We start from the raw sequence: 26,766 nt of genomic DNA, 5'->3' as shown, positions 1-26,766 counted from the left end.
GAGGACAGGGGATAGAGGAGAATCACTGGACATGGGAGGGGAGGGCAGGGGGGAGGAGATATGCTGGACATAGATGGAGGGGAGGGAAGACAGGAAGGAGATGCACATGGATGGAAGGGGAGGGCAAGGGAGAGAGGAAAAATGCTGGAAATGGATGGAGAGGAGAGCAGAATATGGAGAATTGCTGGACATGGATGGATGGAGGGGTTGGCGGGGAGAGAGGAGAAATGCTAGATTTGGATGGAGGAGAGGGAAGAGAGAATTATTGCTTTATATGGATACAGGGGAGGGAATAGAGAGGAGAAATGCTGGACATGGATGGAGGGAAGGAGAGAGAAGTGCTGGACATGGATGGAGGGGAGGAAAGAAAAAAAGAACAAGATGCACATGGACGGAGATGAGGGGAAGGGAAGAGAGGAGAAAAACTGCACATGGATGGAGAAAATAGGCAAAAGCTGGATCCACGTTATACCTCTTCCAATCAATTCCACAGAGGAGGACCCATGGATGTAGGGCAAGAAATTTATTTATTTTATTTTATTGCATTTGTATCCCACATTTTCCCACCTATTTGCGGGCTCAGTGTGGCTTACAATACATTGTAAATAATGGAAATACAATTTGTTACAATTCAGTTATGGATTACACATTGTGAGAATTTAAGCGAAAGCAGAGTCAAGGTATCGTTAGGGAATAGGACAAGGAAAAGAACAATGGAAAAAGAAAATAGAAAATTAATAGGGTAATAGAACCTTAGCAAATGAACATGCGGTATAACATTTTTGTGAGTGAAGGTTTAAGTGTGATAAAATTACGGGGGATGAAGAAGAAAGGAGGAAAGTAAAGAAATAAATTGAAAGGAAGCCCTGGAAACAGAGTTAACAGAACAGATAGCAGCAGAATCAGAGACTGGGACCAATATGGATAGAAAAACAAAGTCACCAGACAACAAAGGTAGAAAAAATCATTTTATTTTCATTTTAGTGTTTGGAATATGTCCAATTTGAGAATTTACATCTGCTGTCTTATTTTGCACTGGGTATACTGGAGCTGTAACAGCTTACAGAAATTATTTATAATGAAAAAAAAATCACGTTATTTTTTTCTCTTATACTAGTATAATATTTTCAGTGATGACTGTTTATATGCGCCATGGCTGGTATAAAGAGTGTGGCTAATGTGGGTGTGGCTATCATAGGGGTGGAGCCATATGTGGTGACCCCACCCATAATGAGTACCGGCACCTTTGTTTCTAATAAAAAAGCACTGACTATAACTAACCCACAGTAACAAACTATTGTGGTTACGGTAATAAAATTTGCATTAGTACCCTTTAACATGTGTTAAGGAGAAAATAACATACATTATAGCAATCACAAAGATTGATAATTACCCCTCTGAGATGGTGACTTCCCCTAATTTCTCTAGTGGAGTACTGCTCAATAAGAGCATTTTCCTGAAATCTAGAGGTTCTGGACAGCAGGTGTAAATCCCATGTCAATCTGTTAGGACACAAACATGCATTTCCCTTCTGAAATGAGGAATACACGTTTATTATTTTAGTCCTGCCCTAGTCCAACTCGAAACATGCCCAAACCACACCCCTTTTCAAATGCACTTTTTTGAGATTCAGACCTACAAATCCCAGCTATCTAAAATTGGGATTTAGACGTGCATGCAATACATACATCTAAATGCCAGTTAACACATATCTAAAACATGAATAGTGTTTCTATAATACCTTAACTTCTACATCTGAAAATAATTTTATAATCCTTATCATTTTCAGGTACACAAGTGCACAAAACAAAAAACATATTTGATCCAAGTGCACACCCACTTAACACAGGAAATAATTCTGAAGAAAACACGTCTTAATTACATGTTTCTGGTATTATAGTGAGATGTTTAGCATTTTTCTCTTTTATTTACAGAATACAATCCTGAACCAAATGGTCCTGTGCAAAGACAGCCTTTCCTGTGTCATGGAAAGCTGTTACCAACAGCACATAAGGTAGCTTAACCTGAGAGGAAAAGAAAGTGCCAGTCCCAACAGACTTGATTTTTTCTTTCAGCTCCCCTCACAATCACATGAGGCTTTTTGTTAATGTTGTAATTCAGCTTCAGGCTGGACTGAATTCTGCATGGTCACAGAAATTGTCTTTGTTCTTATGACTTTCTGTAATTCAAGGCAGCTTCCCATTTTAATTTGCATTCTCAATTAAAAATAATCACAACACAGACATTCTGTTATTTAACTCTGAATGCACGGGGGGGGGGGGGGGGGGGGGGGGGGGAGAGAAACCAGCACAGAAAACACAATGAAGACAATTATTTCAACTACAGCAATGCCTAGTTATATGGTATTTTTATAAAATGACATGGGAATTTGAAAGTGTTTTCTGTTTACTATAAACACAAACTCGCTAGAATAGTAAGTAAAACCAAAGGAGGAGTAACAGTAAATCACTGAGAAGCATTTAGAACAAAAAAAGCAGGAGATAAATATGAGGATAATTTTGAAAGCTACTTATGTGCATAAAGCAGAGGTTTATGTATAGAGATGGCTTATTATGAAATTGCAAAGAGTGTTTTCAGGTATGTGAGTAATTGGGAGGGGGTGATATTATAACAGGACACCTATGTGAGAAGTCTAAAGAGGCACCTATTTTTGGACTCTTATAAATGCAACTTGGGCGCCCAAGTGACTTTTAAAAATAGGCACCAGATCACTGGTCCTTGGACTTTGGGCCCTACACTGTAGAGGAGCGCTTGCAAAGTTTTAAAGCGGGTTCTCTCTTGGCGGAAAATATACAAGAATTACATTACAAATTTCTTATGAGGATGTACATCTATCTGTCATGAGTGAGGAAGATGAGTCTCCCTTCTGATGGGACCTGTCTGAAATGCCACCATCACAATGCCTCCTAAAAACATTATATCTGGGATTGTCTGGGGATCTACAAATTTTGGCACGCTTTGTGGGCCCTTTTGAGTTCCATGTATCATCAACTCTAGCACACCTCCCCACAGATGTGCTTATTAGATGACTCATCACTGGGTATAGAAGGTACTCAAATGTTTGGACTCTTCCTCGGAAAAGCTTCCCTAATTGCTAAACGCTGCAATGGATTTGGCTCAGATGCCCCCTACTTTGATGCATGAACTTCTTACTATGAAGAATATCAATAGATACTAAGGGCGTTAAGACTAAGAAGGAGTTCCTTCGACTTTGGTTGCCCTATTCGCACATAGGGTGCGTTCTGTCTTTTTGAACACCTTGGATTGCTAATCTGATGATGCGTACGAATTGGTCAGTAGCATGGTTGGACTCCCTGGTATAACCAGGACAGGTTTGTTGTATTACTTGTTGCTGCTATAGTGGGCATTTTCGTGGGGGATGGGGGGTCCTGATGGGAAGTGTGTTCACGGATGATGTATTCTTGCATTTTGTATGCAGTTGCACAATATTATAAAAGCTTTTTTCTTCATGTAAAACAGACTTGACAAACAGAAAACGTTTTACAAAATTATCCCTGCTGTGCATACTTTTACCCATGATGAGCAGAGGTATTTTGAGGGGTAGATGCAATGCACACATTTTGAGATATTCAACAGTAAAACCACAGATTTTCTTGAACATTTTGTGCATGTCAAATAGCAGGTGTAAAAATGTGTCTGTGTATATTTATTTATTTATTGCATTTGTAACCCCTATTTTCCCACTGTATGGCAGGTTCAATGTGGCTTACATATTGCTAAAGAGGCGGTTACAAAATTTAGATTTGTAGAAGTCTAGTATATAATACAGAAGTAATGGGGATGGGTGTCATGGCAAGACCGAAGGTTACTGAGTAAATTGAAGTGGTACCTTCACATAATGTGGTCTGGCTGATATTGACTATAAGCTTAGGCAAACCCAGCAGATATTTTTCGAGGTCAGGGACAAATCGGGTCATCTTCTAGCTAAGAGGCTTAAGAAATGGGAGGCACAGACTCAAATAGCTAAGCTTAGAAATGACAAAGGTTCTGAACTTTTATTCCAAATTGTATGCTACTGATTTCACTATAGTGGATCAGGACACTAGAGAGCTTATCTTGAGGAGTTGAATTTACCTTGCTTCTTTGATGTGGCAGTTAGCTCTTTGGAGGCTGATATTACTGCCCGGGAAGTGGAATTAACTATTAGGATCTTCCTAGTGGGAAATCCCCAGGGTTAGACAGGTTTACTAATATTTTTTATAAAGCTTGTATTACTCAGGTGGCTCCCTTGCTGGCTCATTTTTCTTTTTTTTCCTGTTTGCCTGCGGTGATATAGCCTGACCTGGTGGGTTTTGCACCCAGCAGGCAAACGTTTGATAATATCAAATGCATTCTCCATATAAATTGGATGGTACACCAGTGAGGCACCCTACGATTTTGGTGTCGGTGGATGCAGAAAAGGCATTCAACCATGTGTATTGACCCTTTATGTTTGCTGTCCTGAGGAAATTTGGCATAGGGGAGAGTTTTTGCACATGGTGGCTACATCTCTAGCTTTACTCTAGGGTGAGGTACTAGGCAGGGCTGCCCACTCTCTCCATTGTTATTTGCATTGGTGATAGAGCCATTTGCTCATAGAATCAAGAATGTCCCTAGTATTCAGGGAGTTCAGATAGGTCCTGCTATGCACAAAATTTCTTTATTTGTGGATGAGTGATATTTTCTCTGACTCAGCCCTGTGTTTCTATTCCCAATCTTTTACATCAGATGAAGGCGAATATTAACAAAACTCAGACTTTGAACATCTCTGTGGGTCTTCTACAGCTAAAGCAAATTAAGGCTAATTTTTCCTTTAAATGGGTTTCATCCCATCTTAAGTACTTGGAAGTTCGGGTTACCCCTCGCTTGGAAGGTCTGCTTCAGGCTAATATTACACTGCTCATAAAACAGATCCAGATGGATCTTAGAGATTGGAATAGGTAGGTAGAATAGCTATCCAGAACATGAAATTCTTCCTCAACTGTTATATCTTTTTCAGGCTCTCCCCACTCCAATATCTTTCAAACTGCTCAGGGTTTGGCAATGTTTGTTCTCTCAATTTATCTGGAGAAGTCGTAAGCCCCGAGTTTCTAGGACAGTGATGTGCACTCATAACAAACATGGTGGGATGGGGGTCCCTGATGTCAAGTCTTATTACTGGGTGGCTCAGATCTGGCATCTTTGGAATTGGATGGGTAGAGGGGCTAAGAAACCGTAAGTGAAAATAGAGCAATTTTATTTAAATCCTATACCACTGGGGGGGGAGGGGGGGGGTCCTTGGTTTACTGGGATTAGTAACCCTATTCTTAGGCATGTCTTAAAAATGTGGAGGCTTGTGACATGGAGTGCGCAGGGGAACTCAGTGGCATTCTTGGGTGACTCCTCTAGCTTTGCTCCTAGGAGGAGAAGTGCCACAACAGGAAGTGGCTCTGACTCCATGGGGTGTCAGGGGCTGTGTCTGCCAATACAGTTGTTTGCTCATGGCCATCTTAAATCCTTTGTCTTATGTACTGAGTTTTCCTTGAGTAAGGCTAATTTTTACCTGTACTAGCGTATAAGACATTATTTATCCTCTGATTTATATAAAGCTGTGGACTCACGTAAACTCTATCGTTTGGAGGAGCTGTGGGTGCAGCCTACTTTGTCTAGGGGGCTGATCTCCGGACTGTATAAAATCCTCTGAGATTATGGATTTAAATTATTTATTTATTTAACACATTTATATCCCACATTTTCCCACTTAGTTGCAGGCTCAATGTGGCTTACACAATACCATAGATTACTACCTTATATTACAGTTGGGCATCGAAGCTGTCTCTTACTGTCTCTGATCAACAGTGGGAGGACACAGTGTGGACAACACACTTCTTTTCAGTGTCAGCTCGCCTAAAAGAGAACGCTTTGAAAAGTCTGCTGCGGTGATAGGTCACACACTTACAGCTTCATTGACGTAGGTTGGCAGTCACACCAACCTGCTGGAGGAACTGTGGTCTACTTGGCTCCTTGCTGAATATGTAGTGGGACTGTCCGGTTGTTGAGACATTCTGCATGTCTATTTCGGGGGAACTGGACAGTATTTCGGGCATGTCATTTCCTCTCAGCAAGGAGTTGTCTTTGTTAAATAAGTATACTCCTGAACTTGATTTTTCTGTTTGCAGGATTTTGAAATGTGGTATTTATGCTGCTCGATTTGTTATTGTGGCTGACTTGGAAGTCCTGCAATCCTTTGTCTGGGGGCATTGGCATCAGCACTTACACTGTGTTTCTTATGGAACATCTGACAGCTCTAAAAAAGAACCACATGTGCACACTTTTGCACCATTATATAGATTCTCCATTTTGTGGCCTTTGGGATAAGGGGGTTGGGGTGGTGGTATGGTATTGTTCTGATTGTTGCTCTTTTGTTGTATGGTTGTGATTATTTTTTCAATAAAGATTAAGTGTTAACAAAACATATCAAATTGTACAGGCTGAAAGCAGTACATAAGAACAGTCATACTGTGTCAGATCAATGGTTCATCTAGCCCAGTATTCTGCTTCCAACAGTGGCCAATCCAGGTCACAAGTACCTGGCAGAAACCCAATTAGCCGCAAAAGAAATTGGTCTGATTTAAACCCACCCCAAACTACTCAACATTCATGCCGTAAAGCTGATTCCTATAGTGCTGCCAGCTGAAATGCTGTAAATAGCCAAGGTTTGCCCAGTTCTCCCACCAAATAAACAGATCCAAAGCAGAAAGGGGTTCTCATTTTTAAGAAGCCACCCAACCAGGCAAGCATGTTGGTTAAAATCACTCTTCTATTACCTGATAGGCTGGTTCTCTCTACTGTCGTACAGTGAGAAAATCACCTCCAGTTCCTCTCCAAGGTTAGAGCACATCAAGCTTTTCATCTGCACAAACAAATGGTGACTGCTTGCAGGCACAAGTGTGTCTTTCTTTCTGTGTCGATGCTCCATCTGAGAAGTAAATGATAAACAGAATTAAGCATGAATAGAAATATCCATATTCTTTTGTAAATTAAAACATACATCCACTGGTGCTGGGCGCATGGCAAGAAACTGTTTTTTGTTGTTGTTGTTGTTGACAAAGTAGTGGTAGACCTAGAATTTTAAGCATCAAATCTTTAAGGAGACAGACTATTGATTCATCGTAAGGTGGAAAATTGGGACAACTTTATAAGGAACTTAAATTTTAAAATGCTAAATTTTCCTTATTCTAGATTAATATCACCTAGAGACGTGTTTCATAGATTTCTAAAGGAAGTTTTTAAGTATTCTGAGCAATCTTTTCTACCAGTGCAAACGTTGTATTATATATTGAATGTCCCGGTAAAACTTGGTATAAAGAAGGAAGATCGGTCACGGTTGGATGTATCATATGATAGTTTGGATGCAACAACATTGATAGAACAGACGGTGAAGGAAATTAAAATAAGAGCTAGATTGCTTGTATCTTTTGTTTTTTTTTACAAGATAAGGATGCATTGTTGAGACTATAGCTTCAAAAATCACAGCCCATCTTTTTACAGACATTTCTAAATGGACGCAAGAAAGGAGAAGGAAGTTCTTGGGAATGAGACAAGAAGTGGTATCTTTGGGAGCCCGTTTTCAGCTGTGTTTTCACTGTAAATGTGTTTCTTCAAGGATAAAAAGCACATTTTCTTTGAACTGCCTAGGTTGCACAGCTTTTTGAATAATCGTAAGTTCTTTGTCTAATGAGTTTGCTAGTTAGAAGTGTATGGGAAGGCTTACTTGTCTTTCTTTTTATTCCAGCTTCCCTTGGATATTGTTGGTTCTCTCTCCTTAAATTGTGGACTAATTAGCCTAGACATAGCTTTAATTTGATTAAGTATTGTAAATGTTTTTTTTATTTCCTAAGTATTACTTGTGTCTATTTCTAGGCAATTTTTCTTGACAAAGATCTTTTTGTCTTTGTAAAATTTTAAATTGCATAAATAATAAAAAAGAAAAGAATCAAATCTTCAATGAAATTAGAGAGAATAAACATCTCAGTTCAATTCTAATCCTAAAATTAAAGATTGATTTCACATGCTATATGCACTGGTTTATGAATTAAGAAGCTGTGACGACTTCTATAGGAACTGTTTGATCTAAAGCTCAAGCTGGAAAGAAGACATAATGACATCTACCTACCAATTTATATAATTCAGTAATGCTGATATCTTCTGGATCCACCATTGCATACTCTTGTCTTGGAACTAAGTCTAATCCCAGTTGTCTGCAAAAAAAAAAAAAAAAAGTTGCAGCGATAAAAGAACTACCTGACAGTTAATTTCCTGGAAAGTCAGTATATTACAACACTGATTTTTTTTTTTTTGTTGTTGGTCTAAAAGGATGTTGAGGAGGTGGCTGTATATGCCACAACCTTAAAACATTTCTGTGTTTCTGCTTCTTAAGACAGAGCAACAATAAAACAAAACTTAACATACAAGCCATAACAAAAAAAATAGCACTATTTATACGTCATAGACAAAGACATTTATTTACATCACCAATTTGGTACAACCTCATGGCCCTGCTAGGTGACACACAATCCCCCACTCACTGCAAGGATCAGTGATAACTGAAATCTTTAAGGACCCATTTCCCCCCAAAACAGATATCAACGTAAATGTAACATCTCCTAAACACATCCACATACCATTAGCCCCACCAAAGTGAAAAATAGTAAGAATAAAAACATAGGGGTCATGTAGTAATCTATAAAAGTGTTTATGGGTAACAGTTTTTATAAAATTTAGCCGTGAGATGTTAATGAGCTCCTGGTTCATCTGAATCTGTAAGTAATTTCTAAGAACTTTTTCAAGTGTTGCCACATTTGGAAACTTTGTGTGCTCCTGGCTGCAGCAACATACAAAAATCGTTCACAAATTAGCTCTGTCACACAGCAGCAGGATGATTTAAATGTCCTTTAAGGCTCAAAATGGAAGTTCCCTGGCAGCCTAGCACACACTGCCACTCTCCAGCAACAACTCAGGGCATAAATGTTAAAAATCACTCCCCACTGAAACCTCATCCCTTAAGATAACCGGAAGATGAGGGCTGGCCTTGCCCCAGCCCTTCATCCCCTCCTTCCAAAGACCCCAAACTCAGCAAATAGGTCTGAGGAACACAGGAAGCAGAAGCAATCCCCACTTGTTCCTATCCCAGTGGCTGCCTATATTAAAATGGGCTATAATTATGGCTCCCCAGTATTATATGAAAATATACTGAACTAACTAGAATAGAGCAATAGCACTAAAGAATAATACTGAAAATCTTTTTTAACTCTGTAAAAAGCTTTTTAATGCTAAAAAAAACCCCTTTTTTAATATTGGAAATGAGACAATCAGTAATTTTAACATGAAGCTTCAACATCTGTTGCTGCTATGTCACAACCACGCTATAAACAGAGCTCAAAGGCTCAACAACAGCATCAAGACATGATTACATTATCTGTCTCTGATCCAGCATATTTTGAAAAATATTCAATATTTGTTCTGCATCCATAAGCTAGTGTTCAGACTCTAAAAATAATTTCACTTAATCTACCCAGAATGCATGAATCAACAACTTAAATCACAAGGAGAGGCATTTTCAAAAGAACACCTGAGTCAGAATTGGGACATCTTGCTTACAACATTCAAAAAAAAGGTCCATTTCACAGCCATTTTCGAGCAAGAAAGTCGTCAGGATTTCCATTTCGAAAATACTTGACCTGAAATTGTCCAAAATGAACAGCCATATCTAAAACATGAACACCAAAAAAGTAGGCACAAAAACATCTATCATTATTTGTACAAAAAAGAGGCCACATTAACATCCCTGCAGAGCAAAGGGGCAGACTAGTGGTCAGTGTAGTGGACTTTAAACAATGGGACCCAGGTACAAAACCCACTTTAATTCTGTTATATGTTATTGTGAGCAGTCCAGGGACAGATAAAAACCTACTGTACCTAAAGGTACACATGTTTCAAGTTTCTTTATTACTTGATATACCGCCCATCAAGACCATCTGAGCAGTTTACACATATAACAATATATAAATAATCAAAAATAATTCCATTTGGATAGGAAAGGAGAGGGAAGAAATAGTACAACAGAGCTGCAGTGCCCTCTAGGGCATCCTGCCGCACCCGCAGGTCCAGCCCCTCCCCCCCAGCCCCCCCAGTACGGAAAAGACTTATGGGAAAGCTTCCTTAAACAAATAAGTCTACAAGTCAGTTTTAAATGTAGGTAAAGACTCTTGTAATCTTAGATAGGGAGAGGACATCCCAAAGATAAGGGGCCTACTACACTAATATACTTAATGTTTAATTCCTAATATACTCAAATTTTATCTGTCTAAAGGTTGTCAAATTGAGGAGGTTCTAATTGCTGGATCAAAGGGCTCACTGAGAGGAATAAAATTGTAGCAACCAGGACAGAAAAGGGGAAGATTAGCATGCATGATCTTATGGACCAGAAGCAGAATTTTGAAAAAGATTCAGGGGCCCTTTTACTAAGGCACGCCTAAAAGTGTCCTGCGCTGGTGTAGGTGCGTGTTTTGGACGTGTGCTAGTTCATTTCCTCAGTACTCCTGGAAAAAAGGCATTTTTTTTGTGCCAGAAAATGGACGTGTGACAAAATTAAAACCAGCGTGCATCCATTTTTGGCCTGAGACCTTACTGCCACCCACTGACTTAGTGGTAAAGTCTCATTCGCTAACCACATGGTAAGCATTCAACATGTGTCAACTGCCGATTACCACCGGTTAAGCGCCATGCGGTAGAAAATAGAAAATATTTTCTACTGCATGTTTAGGGCACATGCCAAAAATGGAATTACCACCCGGGGCATGTGGTAGCCGGGCAGTAGTGTCAATTTGACATACGTTTGACATGCGTAAGCACCTCGCACCTTAGTAAAAGGGCCCCTCAATGAGTGAGCAGCAACCAATGTGCATCGCACAAAAGCAAGGTTATATGATCATATTTCCATGCGCCCGTGATGAGCTTAACAGCAACATTTTGAATGGATTGAAGGAAATGAATTTCTGTGATCCTAAGGCCACTATACCACTACAATAGCCATCACGCTTGCAGGTGTCTTATAAATTCAGGTACAGTAGGTATTTCCATGTTACAAGAGAGCTCATATATTTGTACAAAAATAAAAGTTAAATTGGGAGTTACAGCTGGGTCCCATTGTTCAAAGTCCACTGCACTGACCACTAGGCTACTCCGTACACTTGCTTACTGCTTTATTAGGAATGGTCATAAGTACATAAGTAATGCCATACTGGGAAAAGACCAGCATCCTGTCCACGACAGCGGCCAATCCAGGCCAAGGGCACCTGGCAAGCTTCCCAAACGTACAAACATTCTATACATGTTATTCCTGGAATTGTGGATTTTTCCCAAGTCCATTTAGTAGCGGTTTATGGACTTGTCCTTTAGGAAACCGTCCAACCCCTTTTTAAACTCTGCTAAGCTAACCGCCTTCACCACTTTCTCCGGCAACAAATTCCAGAGTTTAATTATACGTTGGGTGAAGAAAACTTTTCTCCGATTTGTTTTAAATTTACTACACTGTAGTTTCATCGCATGCCCCCTAGTCCTAGTATTTTTGGAAAGCGTGAACAGATGCTTCACATCCACCTGTTCCACTCCACTCATTATTTTATTTACCTCTATCATGTCTCCCCTCAGCCGTCTCTTCTCCAAGCTGAATAGCCCTAGCCTCCTTAATCTTTCTTCATAGGGAAGTCGTCCCATCCCCGCTATCATTTTAGTCGCCCTTCTCTGCACCTTTTCCAATTCTACTATATCTTTCTTGAGATGCGGCGACCAGAATTGAACACAATACTCAAGGTGCGGTCGCACCATGGAGCGATACAACGGCATTATAACATCCTCACACCTGCTTTCCATACCTTTCCTAATAATACCCAACATTCTATTCGCTTTCCTAGCCGCAGCAGCACACTGAGCAGAAGGTTTCAGTGTATTATCGAAGACGACACCCAGATCCCTTTCTTGGTCCGTAACTCCTAACGTGGAACCTTGCATGACGTAGCTATAATTTGGGTTCTTTTTTCCCACATGCATCACCTTGCATTTGCTCACATTAAACGTCATCTGCCATTTAGCCGCCCAGTCTCCCAGTCTAGTAAGGTCCTCTTGTAATTTTTCACAATCCTGTCGTGATTTAACAACTTTGAATAACTTTGTGTCATCAGCAAATTTAATTACCTCGCTAGTTACTCCCAACTCTAAATCATTTATAAATATATTAAAAAGCAGCGGTCCTAGCACAGACCCCTGAGGAACCCCAATAACTACCCTTCTCCATTGTGAATATTGCCCATTTAACCCCACTCTCTGTTTCCTATCCTTCAACCAGTTTTTAATCCACAATAGGACATTTCCTCCTATCCCATGACCCTCCAATTTCCTCTGTAGCCTTTCATGAGGTACCTTGTCAAATGCCTTTTGGAAATCCAGATACACAATATCAACCGGTTCCCCTTTGTCCACATGTTTGTTTACTCCTTCAAAGAATTGAAGTAAATTGGTCAGGCAAGATTTCCCCACACAAAAGCCGTGTTGACTCGGTCTCAGTAATCCATGTCCTCAGATGTGCTCTGTAATTTTGTTTTTAATAATAGCCTCTACCATTTTTCCCGGCACTGACGTCAGACTCACCGGTCTATAATTTCCCGGATCTCCCCTGGAGCCTTTTTTAAAAATCGGGTTACATTGGCCACCCTCCAATCTTCCGGTACCACGCTCGATTTTAAGGATAAGTTGCATATCACTAGCAGTAGCTCCGCAAGCTCATTTTTCAGTTCTATCAGTACTCTAGGATGAATACCATCCGGTCCAGGAGATTTGCTACTCTTCAGTTTGCTGAACTGCCCCATTACGTCCTCCAGGTTTACCGTGAAGTCAGTAAGTTTCTCCGACTCGTCCGCTTGAAATACCATTTCCGATACCGGTATCCCACCCAAATCTTCCTCGGTGAAGACCGAAGCAAAGAATTAATTCAGTCTCTCCACTATGTCTTTGTCTTCCTTGATCGCCCCTTTTACCCCTCGGTCATCCAGCGGCCCAACCGATTCTTTTGCCGGCTTCCTGCTTTTAATATACCGAAAAAAATTTTTACTATGTTTTTTTGCCTCTAATGCTATCTTTTTTTCGTGATCCCTCTTGGCCTTATTTATCTGCGCCTTGCATTTGCATTGACACTCCTTATGCTGCTTCTTGTTATTTTCAGATGGTTCCTTCTTCCATTTTCTGAAGGCGTTTCTTTAAGCCCTAATAGCTTCCTTCACCTCACTTTTCAACCAGGCCGGCTGTCTTTTGGACTTCCGTCTTTCTTTTCTAATTCGTGGAATATGTATGGCCTGGGCCTCCAGGATGGTATTTTTGAACAGCGTTCACGCCTGTTGTACAGTTTTTACTCTCTCAGATGCCCCCTAAGTTTTTTTTTTTAACCGTTCTTCTCATTTATCATAGTCTCCTTTTTTAAAGTTAAACGCTAACGTATTTGACTTTCTGTGTACGGTTACTTCAAGGTCGATATCAAAACTGATCATAATAGCTAAAGCTGTCACAGAGCCTGGTATCAACTGTCATTTTCATTCTTAGGGGTGAAAGGGGGTCAGTAACCACTGGGAGATTAAGGAGGGGTCATGCCTTCATCTCCCCAGTGGTCAGCTGCTCAATCATAGCACCTTTTTGTACCCTGAACATAATTGAAACAGGAATAGATAAAAACATCTTTCTTTTTTGCCTTGAACATGTCTTTCTGTTCCATTATTGCTGAAAGATGTCCTAATTTTGGGCCTTCCTTAGTCCTGCTTAAACGACACCTCCAACACAATCCCTTGATATTTGGAAGAACTACAGTGTGAAACGTCCAAATTCTGCCTTTTGAAAATTATGATTTGGATGTTTTCGGCAGATGAACATTCTTTTGGCCATTTTGAGATGTCCATCTGCTTCGAAAATGAAGGCCTTAATTGTTATACATTATCATATTTATTTATTTATTTGCACTTATTGGGCACATAAGTAGAATTATTTTTAGAGACTGAACACTAGTTTATGAATGCAGAACAAATTTTGTTTTAGTAGCTTTCAAAATGTGTTGGATCAGAGATATGATGGAATCATGTGCTGATGCTGCTGTTGAGCCTTTGAGCTCTGTTTATAGCATGGTTTCACATAGCAGCAACAGATATTGTATGTTAAAATTACTGAATGTTTCTTTTCCAACATTAAAAAACTTTTTTCAGCATTAAAAAGTGTTTTCAGCGTTATTTTTTAATGGTACTGCTCCATTCTAGTTAGTTCAGTATATTTTCACATAACATTGGGGAGTCATAATCATAGTAATCTATTTTCTCCCCGTGGAATTACTTCAAGTAGAGGAAGAAATATATTTAGAGACTATGCTGAACTGGAGCAGTCAATAGCCTGTCCCTTGCTTTTGTGGGGAGCCGCAGAGGCCTTAGGCGCACGCTATTGACGAGAACGAGCTCGCTGGGACTGAGCCTGGACAGGCTGCCGAGAAGCAGGAGTGTACCTACGCCTAGCATAGGAATAGGGAGCACTCCTCTTCCCTCCAAAAAAAACCTTCTAGATGAGGAGGTAGTAGCAGAAGACGCCTGGCAGGAGAGAGAATCCATAGCATCATTGTGCTTCTTGAGCTGGTCAACCAGATCCTCTACTTTCTCAACAAAAAGGTTATCCCCCCGGCAAGGAACATCCGCTATCCACTGCTGGACCGAATGATCCAGGTCAGAGAAACGCAGTCATGGGAGTCTGCGCATCACTATACCTTGGGCAGCAATCCTGGATGTTACATCAAAAGTGTCGAATGTACCCCTGGTCAGGAATTTTCGACACGCCTTCTGCTGCCTGACCACCTGGCGAAAAGACTCGGCCTGCTCCGGAGGGAGTGCATCAACCAAACTAGACAGTTGCCTCACCGAGTTCCGCAAGTAGATGCTCGTGAAGAGTTGGTATGTCTGGATTTTGGCAGCGAGCATAGCAGCCTGATACGCCTTCCTCCCAAAAGAGTCCAAGGTTCTAGATTCTCTGCCTCGAGGTGCCGAGGCATAGTCCCTAGTACTCTTGGCTCTTTTGAGAGCGGAAACCACCACCATGGAATTGTGAGGTAGCTGAGACTTCATCAATCCAGGTTCCCCGTGGATCCGATATTGGGATTCAGTCCTTTTTGGGATCTTGGGATTAGACAGAGGGAACGACCAGTTTCGCATAAGGACTTCCTTCAGTACATTATGCAAAGGAGCCATTGCAGCCTCTCTAGGCGGAGAAGGATAATCCAGGTCCTCAAGCATCTCAGCCCTGGGCTCATCCTCAACCTCCATAGGGAAGGGAATAGCCGCAGCCATTTCCCGGACAAAGGAGGTAAAAGATAGACTCTCCGGTGGAGAAAGTCTCCTTTCTGGAGGAGGGGAAGGTTCAGAAGGAATCCCATATGACTCATTAGAAGAAAAGTACCTGGGATTCTCCTCTTCCTCCCACGAATGCTCATCTTCAGTATCGGACAAGACATCTCTCAGAGCAGTCCGAAACTGAGCCTGCCTCGATGCCAAGGAACGACGTCCTCGATGGAGGTGGAGAAGTCGACGCCCACCTGGACTCCGGTGAAGCTTCCTCCACCAACGTTAAAGGGGAGTCGACCTGGGTGGGAGCCGTCACCGATGCCGCAGGTGGCACTGAGGTCGGGGACCTCACCACAGGCAAAGGGCCAGATACCGCTGCAGCAGACAATATGGAAGGCGCATGCACCCCTGACACCGAAGCAGACTGGCCCAGTAACCCTTCCAGAAGCTCTGAAAGCAGGGCCCTGATCCACTCGTCAAGAGCCGCCGTTAGACAAGGCTGCGGGGTCGGTAAAGGAGCCGGTGGCAGAATCTGTTGAGGCTCGGGAGCAGGTACCAGGCTGCTAGACTGACGCATCGGAACCTTCTGAATAGAGGGAGAGCGATCCTCTCGGCGCCAACGCTTCTCGGGTGCCGAATCCCTCAGTACTTTGTGTCGAAGGAGAACGATGACGGTGCTTCTTCACCTTCACTCGACGCCCGTCATCGAGACCAAATTATTTGGTCCAATTCATGATCTAACTTTAACAAGATCAGCCAAAGAGTCAGCAGTGCAGAGGTAGGTGCATTGACCATCCAGTTCCAAACCATGATATTTTGCTATATGAAATAACATTGTTGACATTGATCTGCTACTCACTCATTGCCCCAGTCCAAACGAGCTGTGATATGCCGCTTTACATCTTTCATCCGATCATGTGTCAGATGTCCTACAAGTACCTGCCTACGTAGGTCCAGTATTTCATTCATGATGTGCCAAAGTCGATGGAAGAGATCCCCTTCATTTTTCTATGGCACACAAAAACAGAAGTGAAACATTCAACACAGAACAACTGAGAAATGCTGGCAACCAGATTTCATGGAATGTCTACTTTTTGTACACATTCCATGCTGCTTTTCAGCTCAGTGAATCAACAAGTGTAGCCAAATTGTAAGATTCATTATTTTTGTCAACAACATTTTATGTATTTGAAACATTCAGGTTAATTTGTTTGTTGTTTAAGTGTCATCTGGATTTCTACCTGAAGGCGTTTTCCTTTCCAAAATAAAAGGCCATTTTACTAAAACTTATTGCACACTAACAGACATGTGCTAAATGCCACGTGACCAATATAGAACACGCAGCATTTTGCACTACTGTATATTAGCTTGTGCTAAACTTTAGTAAAAGGGCCCATAAGTGTTTATAAAGTGCTAATCTTGTTTCCTGGGGGGGGGGGGCATATTACTCATGTGTTTCCATTTGATGTCTATTTACATACAATATTTTTATCTTCACTTGAACATCTAAGCTGAGGATATGCCTTCTTGTCTTGTATCTACTCCATGAATTATCAAGATTGCTGCTGATGTAATAAAACTGATTGTTCGGATTCTAACATCCTCCTATTTCTAAAAGCAAAATACCTGTTAAAACAATATTTCAACAGTGTAGTCTAAAAGCCAGCTTTTTAAAAAATGTCATCTGCTGGGTATCTATTGTTTTTTAGTACCATTACATAGGAATATATGGGTGTCTCTAGCGTATAGCACGTTAATTTTAGGCCCACACTAAAAATGCTAGCGCATCTTAGTAAACAGGGCCCTAAGACTCTGCACAGTAGCAGAACAAGGCTATATATATTTGACTCGCACAGAAAAAAGCCCCAGTTACTAGCCCCCTCCCACAAAAAAAAAAAAAAACTTTAACAACTTTTTTTGCCAGCCTGTATGCCAGCCTCAAATGCCATACCCAGCTCCATCACAGCAGTATGCAGGTCCCTGGAGCAGTTGTTAGTGGGTGCAGTGGACTTCAGGCAGGTGGACCCAGGCCCATCCCCCCCCTACCTGTTACACTTGTGGTGGTTAATGTTGAGCCCTCCAAAAAAAACCAAAACCCACTGTACCCACATATGAGTTATCTTGTTGGGCAGACTGGATGGACCGTGCAGGTCTTTTTCTGCCGTCATCTACTATGTTACTATGTTATGTTACTATGATTTTTCAAGTACAGATCCTACCACATTAAAATAATGAGTACTCATTTTATGTTGCTTTTTATTTTAAATACCATTTTAAAAAATCAGCTTCAGTTTTTTGTTCTTATTTTTTCAGAGTCATATAACTTTATTGGAACGACAAAAATTTCACAGTAATATATAAAATGATTAAAATAAAAAAGAGAAAAATACATTAAAATACAGAAAGCACAATAAAAAAAAGTACAATCGCAGGTTCTGGTAACGGTCTGTATTGTCCCTCTTCAGGTTACCTTTCTTACCTGGTGGCAGTACATATTGTATTAGTACAGCTGCTGTTTTTCCTTTTCCTCTCCAGATTGGTTTGCTTTTCTGCTTCTTTAGTGCCAGTTTTGGAAAATGTATTTCTTAGATGCTGCACACTTTTCTATTTAAGGGACTGGGGAGGACCAGATGGTTAGAATCAAATGAATAGAGAGAGAGAGTGATGGCATATAAGGTATAGTTAAGGAGAACAAATAAGATGGCTGTCTAAGATAAAAAGCTCTGTGTATCAGAAAAAGAATTTTAAATAAAATACGAGAGTGACTTGGAAAACAGTGGATTTGGAAAAGTGGAGTGATATGATTTGATTTGATAGCCCTAAGTAGTAATCTGGTGGCTGTGTTCTGAAGATTTTGAAGCTGTTTACTCTGGTAGGTAGGTAAGCCAGTGTATACCAAATAACAATAATCCAAATGGGAAATCCAAAGAGCATGACAGGTTGAATGTAGAGTAGAAAAGTCCAGAAAAATCCTGCACATACGAAGAGTGCGTAGAGTAAGAAAACCAGATTTATTTATTTCATAAATTTGTCTTTTAAATGATATCTCAGAATCAAACCATACCCTTAAATATTTAAAAGAGGATACTGGTGGAATAGAGTGACCAAAAAGAGTGGGTTTGATATTCGGTTGGGATGATGAGTCTTTGATTCAGCAGGTTATTGTTTTCTCGGTATTTAAAACCAGTTTATTGCAAGAAAGCCAAGTGGCAGGCATGGATAGACAACACTGTAGTGGGTAAAGATTGATTTTAAGTGGTGAGGTTGGAAACATAAGGAGGATGTCGTCTGCACAGAAAAAAAACCTTATGTTGAATGATTGGATAAGATTGGCCAAAGGACTGATGAAGATATAGCGAAGATACTTACTTGTAGCAGGTATTCTCCGAGGACAGCAGGCTGATTGTTCTCACATGTGAGTCAACATCCGCGTCGACCCAGGAATCGGCATTTTGCAAGCAAAATATAAATAAAGTTTTGCCAGAGTCTTCTGGCACGTGTGCAGCACGCACCCCGCATGCGTGGACTGATTTCCCGTCCGCCGCGCGAGCATGCCTCCTCAGTTTAATCAAAAAGCAAATAAAGAAATAAATAACTCCAAAGGGGAGGTTGGCGGGTTTGTGAGAACAATCAGCCTTCTGTCCTCGGAAAATACCTGCTACAGGTAAGTATCTTCGCTTTCTCTGAGGACAAGCAGGCTGCTTGTTCTCACATGTGGGGTATCCCTGGCAACCAGGCTCACTCAAAACGATGAACATTGGTCAAACTGGGCCTCACAACGGCGAGGACATAACATAGATTGACCTGAAACCATAAACAACTAACTGAGAGTGCAGCCTGGAACAGAACAAAAATAGGTCTAGGGGGGTGGAGTTGGATTCTAAACCCCAAACAGATTCTGCAGCACTGACTGCCCAAACCGACTGTCGCGTCGGGTATCCTGCTGGAGGCAGTAGTGAGATGTGAATGTGTGGAGTGATGACCACGTTGCCGCCTTGCAAATCTCTTCAATGGAGGCTGACTTTAAGTGAGCCACTGACGCAGCCATGGCTCTAACATTATGAGCCATGACATGGCCCTCCAGAGTCAGTCCAGCTTGGGCATAAGTGAAGGAAATGCAATCTGCTAGCCAATTTGAGATAGTGCATTTTCCGATGGCGACTCCCCTTCTGTTGGGATCGAAAGAAACAAACAACTGGGCAGACTGTCTAAAGGGCTTTGTCCGCTCCACGTAAAAGGCCAATGCTCTCTTGCAGTCCAAGGTATGCAAACTGCTTTCACCAGGGTGGGTATGAGGACAGGGAAAGAATGTTGGCAAGACAATTGACTAGCTCAGAAGAAACTCCGACACCACCTTCAGCAGGAACTTAGGGTGTGTGCGGAGGACTACTCTGTTGTGATGAAATTTGATATAAGGTGCATGTACTACCAAGGCCTGAAACTCACTGACCCTACGAACTGAAGTAACTGCCACCAAGAAAATGACCTCCCATGTCAAGTACTTCAGATGGCAGGTATTCAGTGGCTCAAAAGGAGCTTTCATCAGCTGAGTGAGAACGACGTTGAGATCCCATGACACTGGTGGAGGTTTGAAAGGGGGCTTTGACAAAAGCAAACCTCCCATAAAGCGAACAACTAAAGGCTGTCCAGAGATAGGCTTACCCTCTACACGATGATAAAAAGCATTAAAAGCACTAAGGTGAACTCTTACGGAGTTCGTCTTGAGACCAGACTCTGACAAGTGTAGAAGGTATTCAAGCAGGGTCTGTGTAGGACAAGAGAGAGGATCTAGGGCCCTGCTGTCACACCAGACGGCAAACCTCCTCCATTTAAAAGAGTAATACCTCTTTGTGGAATCTTTTCTGGAAGCAAGCAAGACTCGGAAGACACCCTCTGAAAGACCCAAGGAGGCGAATTCTAAGCTCTCATCATCCAGGCCGTGATAGCCAGAGACTGGAGGTTGGGATGTAGAAGCGGTTCCTTGGAGGACAACTCCAGAAGAAGAGGGAACCAAATCTGAAATGGCCAGAAGGGTGCAATTAGGATCGTGGTTCCGCAGTCTTGCTTGAGTTTCAGTAAAGTCTTCCCCACCAGAGGTTTGGGAGGATACGCATACAGAAGGCCTGACCCCCAATGCAGGAGAAAGGTATCTGACACTGGTCTGTCATGGGCCTGAAGCCTGGAACAGAACTGAGGGACCTTGTGATTGAATTGAGTGGGAAAAAGATCCACCGAGGGGGTGCCTCACGATCGGAAGATCTTGTGGACTACACCCATGTTCAGTGACCACTCGTGAGGTTTATTTATCCTGCTCAACCTGTCAGCCAGACTGTTGTTTACACCTGCCAGATAAGTGGCTTGGAGAAACAAGCCATGACTGCGAGAAAATTAAAAGTACACTACGGGAACTTTTTGTTTTGTTTTTGTAATGACAATAAAAATAAAATAACGAAAAATCAGAATAAAAAATTGAAAACTCAAAGACTCTTTCCTAGGCCTGTGAGGAGCGCAGAAAAAAAACTACCACACCTCAACGCAGAGAAAAGAAAAATGAGGAGGCACGATCGCGCGGTAGGCGGGAAATCAGTCCGCGCACGCGCGCCAGAAGACTCTGGGAAAACTTTGTTTATATTTTGCTTGCAAAATGCCGATTCCTGGGCCAACACGGACATTGACCCACATGTGAGAACAAGCAGCCTGCTTGTCCTCGGAGAACAAAGAGCATAGGAGAGAGAACAGAGCCCTGAGGGACCCCAGAAACAAGAGAGTGAATGGAAAAAATACCAGAAGTAGTATGAACTGAGAAAGAATGATCTGACAAAAAAAGAAGGGAACCAGTTAAACCTAAGAGGCCAATATTATTGAGGCGGGATAGAAGCAATACATGTTCCACCAGATCAAAAGTTGCCAAGAGATCAAAAGAGATAGTAAGTATAATATCCCCTCTATCAAGAATTGAGTGAAGATCACTCACAAAGGCTGTAATGACTGTTTCTGTACTATGATGACTGCGGAAGCCCACCCGACATGGATGAAATACCCTAATTTGTTCAACAAAAGAAAGAAGTTGGGAGTAGACTACTTTCTCGGTGAGTTTCGACAAAAGAGAAAGATTGGAGACTGGTCAATAATTAGAGATGGCAGTATGTTTAGAGTTGCTTTCTTGAGTAGGGGATGGACAATGGCTTGCTTCCATTCAGTGAGACTTACAGATCAGGCTACAAGCCAGTGGAAGTAGGCCTTGGGAACTGGATTTTAGCCAAGGGGGAAGAACTTGGTCAAGTGGACAAAAAGTAAAAAGTGTGGATAATAAGGCTTTAAAAATATCAATAAGTGATCACAGTGAGGAAGAACAGTTTGTAGAAAGGGAACTAGGTGGAGGATCCTGGGACATGCTAGGAATGTTAGAAGGGACAGAAGTTAAAAAGTTAGGGTGATGAGTGGTAACCGATAGAGAGTTGCACAAAGTAATTATCTTGGATTAAAAAAACTGGGATAGAGCCTCTGCAAAGGGTATAGAGGCATCTCTTCTAGTGTCCTGCTGTTTTGTGTGCTGTGAAATGGTTGTCTTGGAGGGCTCTGAAAGGATGCGATGATCCAAGAGAAACAGTCTCTCTAAGCTTGATGAAAATTGAATGAATGGAGTTGCTCTCTATAATTTTTAAGAGAATTAGTTGAATGTGTTTTATCCCATAAACATTCACGGCATTTGAGAGAGCAAAGTCCCTGATGATATCAAGGAGCTGATGAGAGTCAGACAACATGGCATTCATAAATAGGGTCAAAGATGTCCAGACCAGCCTCAATTGAGATGCTCCAGCACTAAACCTGCAAACTAAGGGGAAGTGAGGAGAAGTTATCTGGGAAAAACGTGAACAGTGGAGGACAGCAAGAAAGATCCAACTGGGCCCAGTGACAGGATTTTCTCGGGAGTGTTGAGCGAGGGCCCTCTTGAGTGAAAGTTAATCAATAAGTAAAAAATGATTAGTCCGTGGTAAGGGAGAAGACGAAAACGCATGAAGAAGAAAAGAGGAAGAATCTTTACAGAGAATTAAATCAAGCGTATGGCCAGCTACGAGTGGGAAACTGAATATTTTGAATCAAACCTAGGTCAGCAACATAGGAAGAAAAAGAAGAACAGAAAGGATGTGAAATGTCATCTATGTGGACACTGAAATCACCCAATATGATTAGATTGGAAAAACAGACAAACATATGACAACATTTGTAGTAATGAGTACCACAAATCACAGAGCTGGCAGGTAAAAAAGCACTAACAGATGTAAAGAAATTGGAGACGTGATAAGGATACCTAAAATTTCAGGAGAAAGGAACATACAGGCAAGAATTTCAACAGCAGAAAAAGACAACTGAAGAATGATAGCTAGCTAGCAACAAGCAGGGTCAGGCCCCACCAATTTCCAAAATGGTGGTGCTAGGCACAGAAGCAAGTGAACAGAGCTCCTGCGGCTTCAAGGTATGCCCTAGAAAGGGGGTTTTGGAGGCTTGGGGAAGGGTCAGGGGTGGGAGGGTACCACTAGACACAAGGGAATTTTTAAGTTGGGGAGAGGGGTGCTACTACACCCAAGAATTTATTTTAAAGTTGGGTGGAAGGAAGGGCATGTCAGGGGACAGAGGGTGCCATAAGACAATAGGGAATTTATTTTAATGTCAGGGTCAGGGGGTCCAGTTGAGATGTTTTGGGCTGACCCAGGAAGCCACATCAGGGGCAGGGGTTTGAGTCAGGGAGCTCTCATTACTCTACGCCATTCCAGACCCGGCAGATTTCTCACCATTGTGTTTGCATCGTAGACATTGGGAAACAGCTCTCCATTGTTGCAGATTGACTAAAGGCCTCTTTACCATATATTTTAATATGCTGTGCGCTGTCTACTTTGTGAATTAACTTTAATGCTGACACCCTTTGTTTCAGGGATTAATTCCAATATTATTTAATTTTGAATGGTCTTGGATTGTTTGCCTCTTTCCTATATTAATGGAATTCCTTTCATATTTTATCTTTGTTCGTTTATTTATTGTAAACCACCCTGTCCTGTTTGTCCAGAAAGGGCGGTATACCATGTTTTAATAAACATAAATATCATGTGGCTAGAAATGAGTGTGTAGACCACTTGTTAACTGCATGCTTCTGCCTATGGTAGCTTTCTGCATCAGTTCCAGAGAGAAGTTTCCTTATGACTGAGAACAGGGCCATAGCTTTCCCTCGTTCATCCTCCAAAACAGGATCCTCTCCATGACTATGAAAAGGAAGTCTCAGTTCTCAGAGACTGGTAGCTATGCCAAAAGTGTGAAAATGTCTCACAGTGATGGGTAGCATACCTGCCAAGTCTCCTGCATTCAGCGGGAGACTCCAGCTTTGGCGGGTCATCTCCCGGACTCCAGCCAAAGCACAAAAGTCTGCTGCTGAGACACACGCCGTGGCAGCTTCTCTCTTGTAAACAAGAAAAACAAGTGTGGGGCAGCAGCAGCCTTCAGGCATGCGCTGTCAGCTCTGCTGGTCCTCTGCCCTGGAATGGGAAATTGACGTCAGCGGGGGCAGAGGAAGGCAGAGCCGAAAGCATGCCTGAAGACTGCTGCAGCCCCGTGCTTGTTTTTCTTGTTTTGTCAGGGCAGCCAGGAAACACGGGTAGGGGAATGGAGAAAGGGCGTCGAGAGGGAGGTAGAAGGTGATAGAGCAGAGGGGAGAAAAAGAAAGAAGAGTGGGGATGCTGGATGGAAGAGGGATACAGAGAGAGAGAGAGAGAGACGAGAGAAAGATGGGACATGGAAAAGGGAAGGAAAAAGACAAGCTGCTAGGGAGAAGGAAAGGGAGTAAGGGGAAGACCCTGGCTGGTCAGATGGAGAAAGAGGAAAAATGCTAGAAGGAGGGGGCAGAAAGAGGGAAGACGCTGGATGGAAGAGGTTTACAGAGAGAGATGAGTGGAATGATAGAAAGAGAAAGAAGGGACATGGAAAAGGGCAGGAGAGGGAGAAGCTGTGGGGAGAAGCATGGGGAGAAACTGGGGTAGACCCTAGCTGGCCAGATGGAGAAATGGATGAAAGGAGGGAAAATGCTGGAAGGAGGGAGCAGAAAGAGGGAGCAGAAAGAGGGAAGACGCTGGATGGAAGGGGAAGGAGAGAAAGAGGAAAGACACTGGAAGGATGAGGGGAGAGTAATTTAAATGCGGGCTTAAAACTAAGAAGGTAAAGGGAAACTTTTTTTTTTAATAATGAGAAAAGGAAACAAGAAAAATAAGAAAAACAAAGAAGAAAAAAACCTCCCAAAAGGCTCTTCCCAGGCGTGTGAGGAGCAAAGGAAAACACAGCCACTTCATTTCATGGAAAGAAAAAAACTGACAAGATGCAGAGACGCTGCGGGCAGGAAGGCGCTCTGTGCATGCGCGGTGGGGCACATCATCGCGTGCCCAAAAGGCTTTGGAAGGTTTTTTCTTGCTCTACATGCCGATATCCCAGGCGACATGGATCATCGACCCACTTGTGAGAATGTAAGCCTGCTTGTCCTAGGAGAATAAAAAGTCAACCTCTCTGCTCCGCAGAAAATGATAGACCTGAGTGTCGGGAAGGAAGGCACCCGCAAAAGCACGATGGGGACACTGCCTCAAAGATTTAAAGTGACAGTGTCCACACAAGGCTCTGTGGATGACGTCACCCATATGTGTTAATATTATGCCTGCTTGGCCTCAGAAAATCTGGTCAATATTCAGCCAGAGTCAGTAAGAAATGTTTTAAATAGAGGCTGCTGCTGACTGAATTATACCAAGAAATTCAGTGTCAGCCCATGTCCCGGTACTGGCACTGAGTATCCCGGTGTTTGGCGGCACTCGTAAGTTATCCAGATACAGCTGATATTCAATGCTGGTACCTGGATATCTTTCTGGGAAAGTCAGGACTGCCAGTTGCATAGATAGCTATGTGGGCACTGGCACGGAATATCTGTGATGTCTGGATAACTTTCAGCTCTGCCTGGAAATTCAGCCCCACATCACTTCAGCACTAACCAGTGAGTGAAAGTGAGTGCCACATGGTCAAGACTAATACTCAGTGGCACTCTCTGGATAAAGGCCACTGAATATTAGTGTTTGGACTGGCCAGCACAATTTAACTGGACAGAAGCCTCTCCTACTCGGTTACATTTTTTGAATACAGACTCCCAATGTTTTTAAATTCTAATAATTAAATATGCTGGAAATAGTGTGCAGTGTTCTCTATTTTATATCTTTCTGTAGAAATTAATTTTCATTCTCATTTTGAAGGCTTTCATTTGTTTTTCTTTCACAAATAATCTTAACCTGACCTTAACATAATTTTGCAAGGCTGCATACTATATAAATATTTGGAAGCATGTAAAAGCATAATGAAGAATCCAATATGAATTATTTACCACATAGAGCTGTTTCCACATTGTACCCCAGTCTCTTAATGTTGTCGTCATCTCTGTGATTACAGAATCTTCTGTCGGGATTACCATTTCAAACTGTCTATGATATATAAAGCAAAATTAAACTACATAGAACAAAATAAAACCCTTGTACAGACTATGTGCACAATATAAGACTCTGTTTTATTCCACAAATAAATTACACCAAATATTTGTTTCTCTCATCATGTATGTAGACCTTTCTTATGTGCCTATACTGTAGATGAAAATCTCAGGACCTACACAAATAAAGACAAATTTCTGCCACTGTATCAATTTCTTTTTTACTGTAGTATTTTAGCAAGAATGTTTTGCTGACTTTTACTAAGATGTGCTAAAAAGCGGCCTGAGCTATTTTTAATGCATGGATTTCCCACGTGCTAAGGCCACTTTTAGTGCAGCAGTAAAATGGCAGCAATTTCAATTTTCTCCATAATAGCCACGTGCTAATTTCCCAATTAGCTCATGGCTATTAGCAAGTGAGCCCTTACCACCACCTATTTACTAGGCAGTAAGGGCTCCAGGGCTAATCGGCAGCGCTCGGCAATTTGCCAAATTAGCGAAGGGCATGCTTATTCTCTGCCCCCAAACACGCCCCATGCTAAAAATATTTTATATTTTTAGTGCGGGTTTGGCATGGGATGCTAGCGCGGCCCATGGTAGTGTCTTTTAGAGTGCGGTAAGCATGCATTAGTGTTTACCGCCACTTAGTAAAAAGGCCCCTAAGTGACTTAGGGCTTCATAAAATTTAGCGAGTTGCAAACAGCAAGCAAAGCACAAAGGGGATCACATGTAAATGAGATGCATGGATTCCCCTTTGTGAAATAATCACTGTTTGTGAGTCCGAGCTATTAAATACATTTGACAGTACCCGCACCCAGCCCCAATGCCCGACACCCCCTCGCACCC

The 26,766-nt window shown here is 41.9% G+C and overlaps 1 protein-coding gene across 1 annotated transcript in view; it reads right to left on the bottom strand.

Annotated features, from left to right (window-relative positions):
- Positions 1–26,766, bottom strand: part of DOCK4 (dedicator of cytokinesis 4) — a 798,954-nt gene that overhangs the window by 600,859 nt on the left and 171,329 nt on the right. Inside the window, 4 exon segments of the mRNA XM_030215964.1 lie at positions 6,828–6,979; positions 8,177–8,261; positions 16,279–16,427; positions 25,822–25,918. Coding sequence (XP_030071824.1) covers positions 6,828–6,979; positions 8,177–8,261; positions 16,279–16,427; positions 25,822–25,918 — 483 coding nt within the window.

Source organism: Microcaecilia unicolor, chromosome 10, assembly GCF_901765095.1.
Source record: "Microcaecilia unicolor chromosome 10, aMicUni1.1, whole genome shotgun sequence".
Taxonomy (NCBI): Eukaryota; Metazoa; Chordata; class Amphibia; order Gymnophiona; family Siphonopidae; genus Microcaecilia; species Microcaecilia unicolor.
Note: the sequence above shows the minus strand (reverse complement) of the source record. Positions and strands in the feature narration are given on the sequence as shown.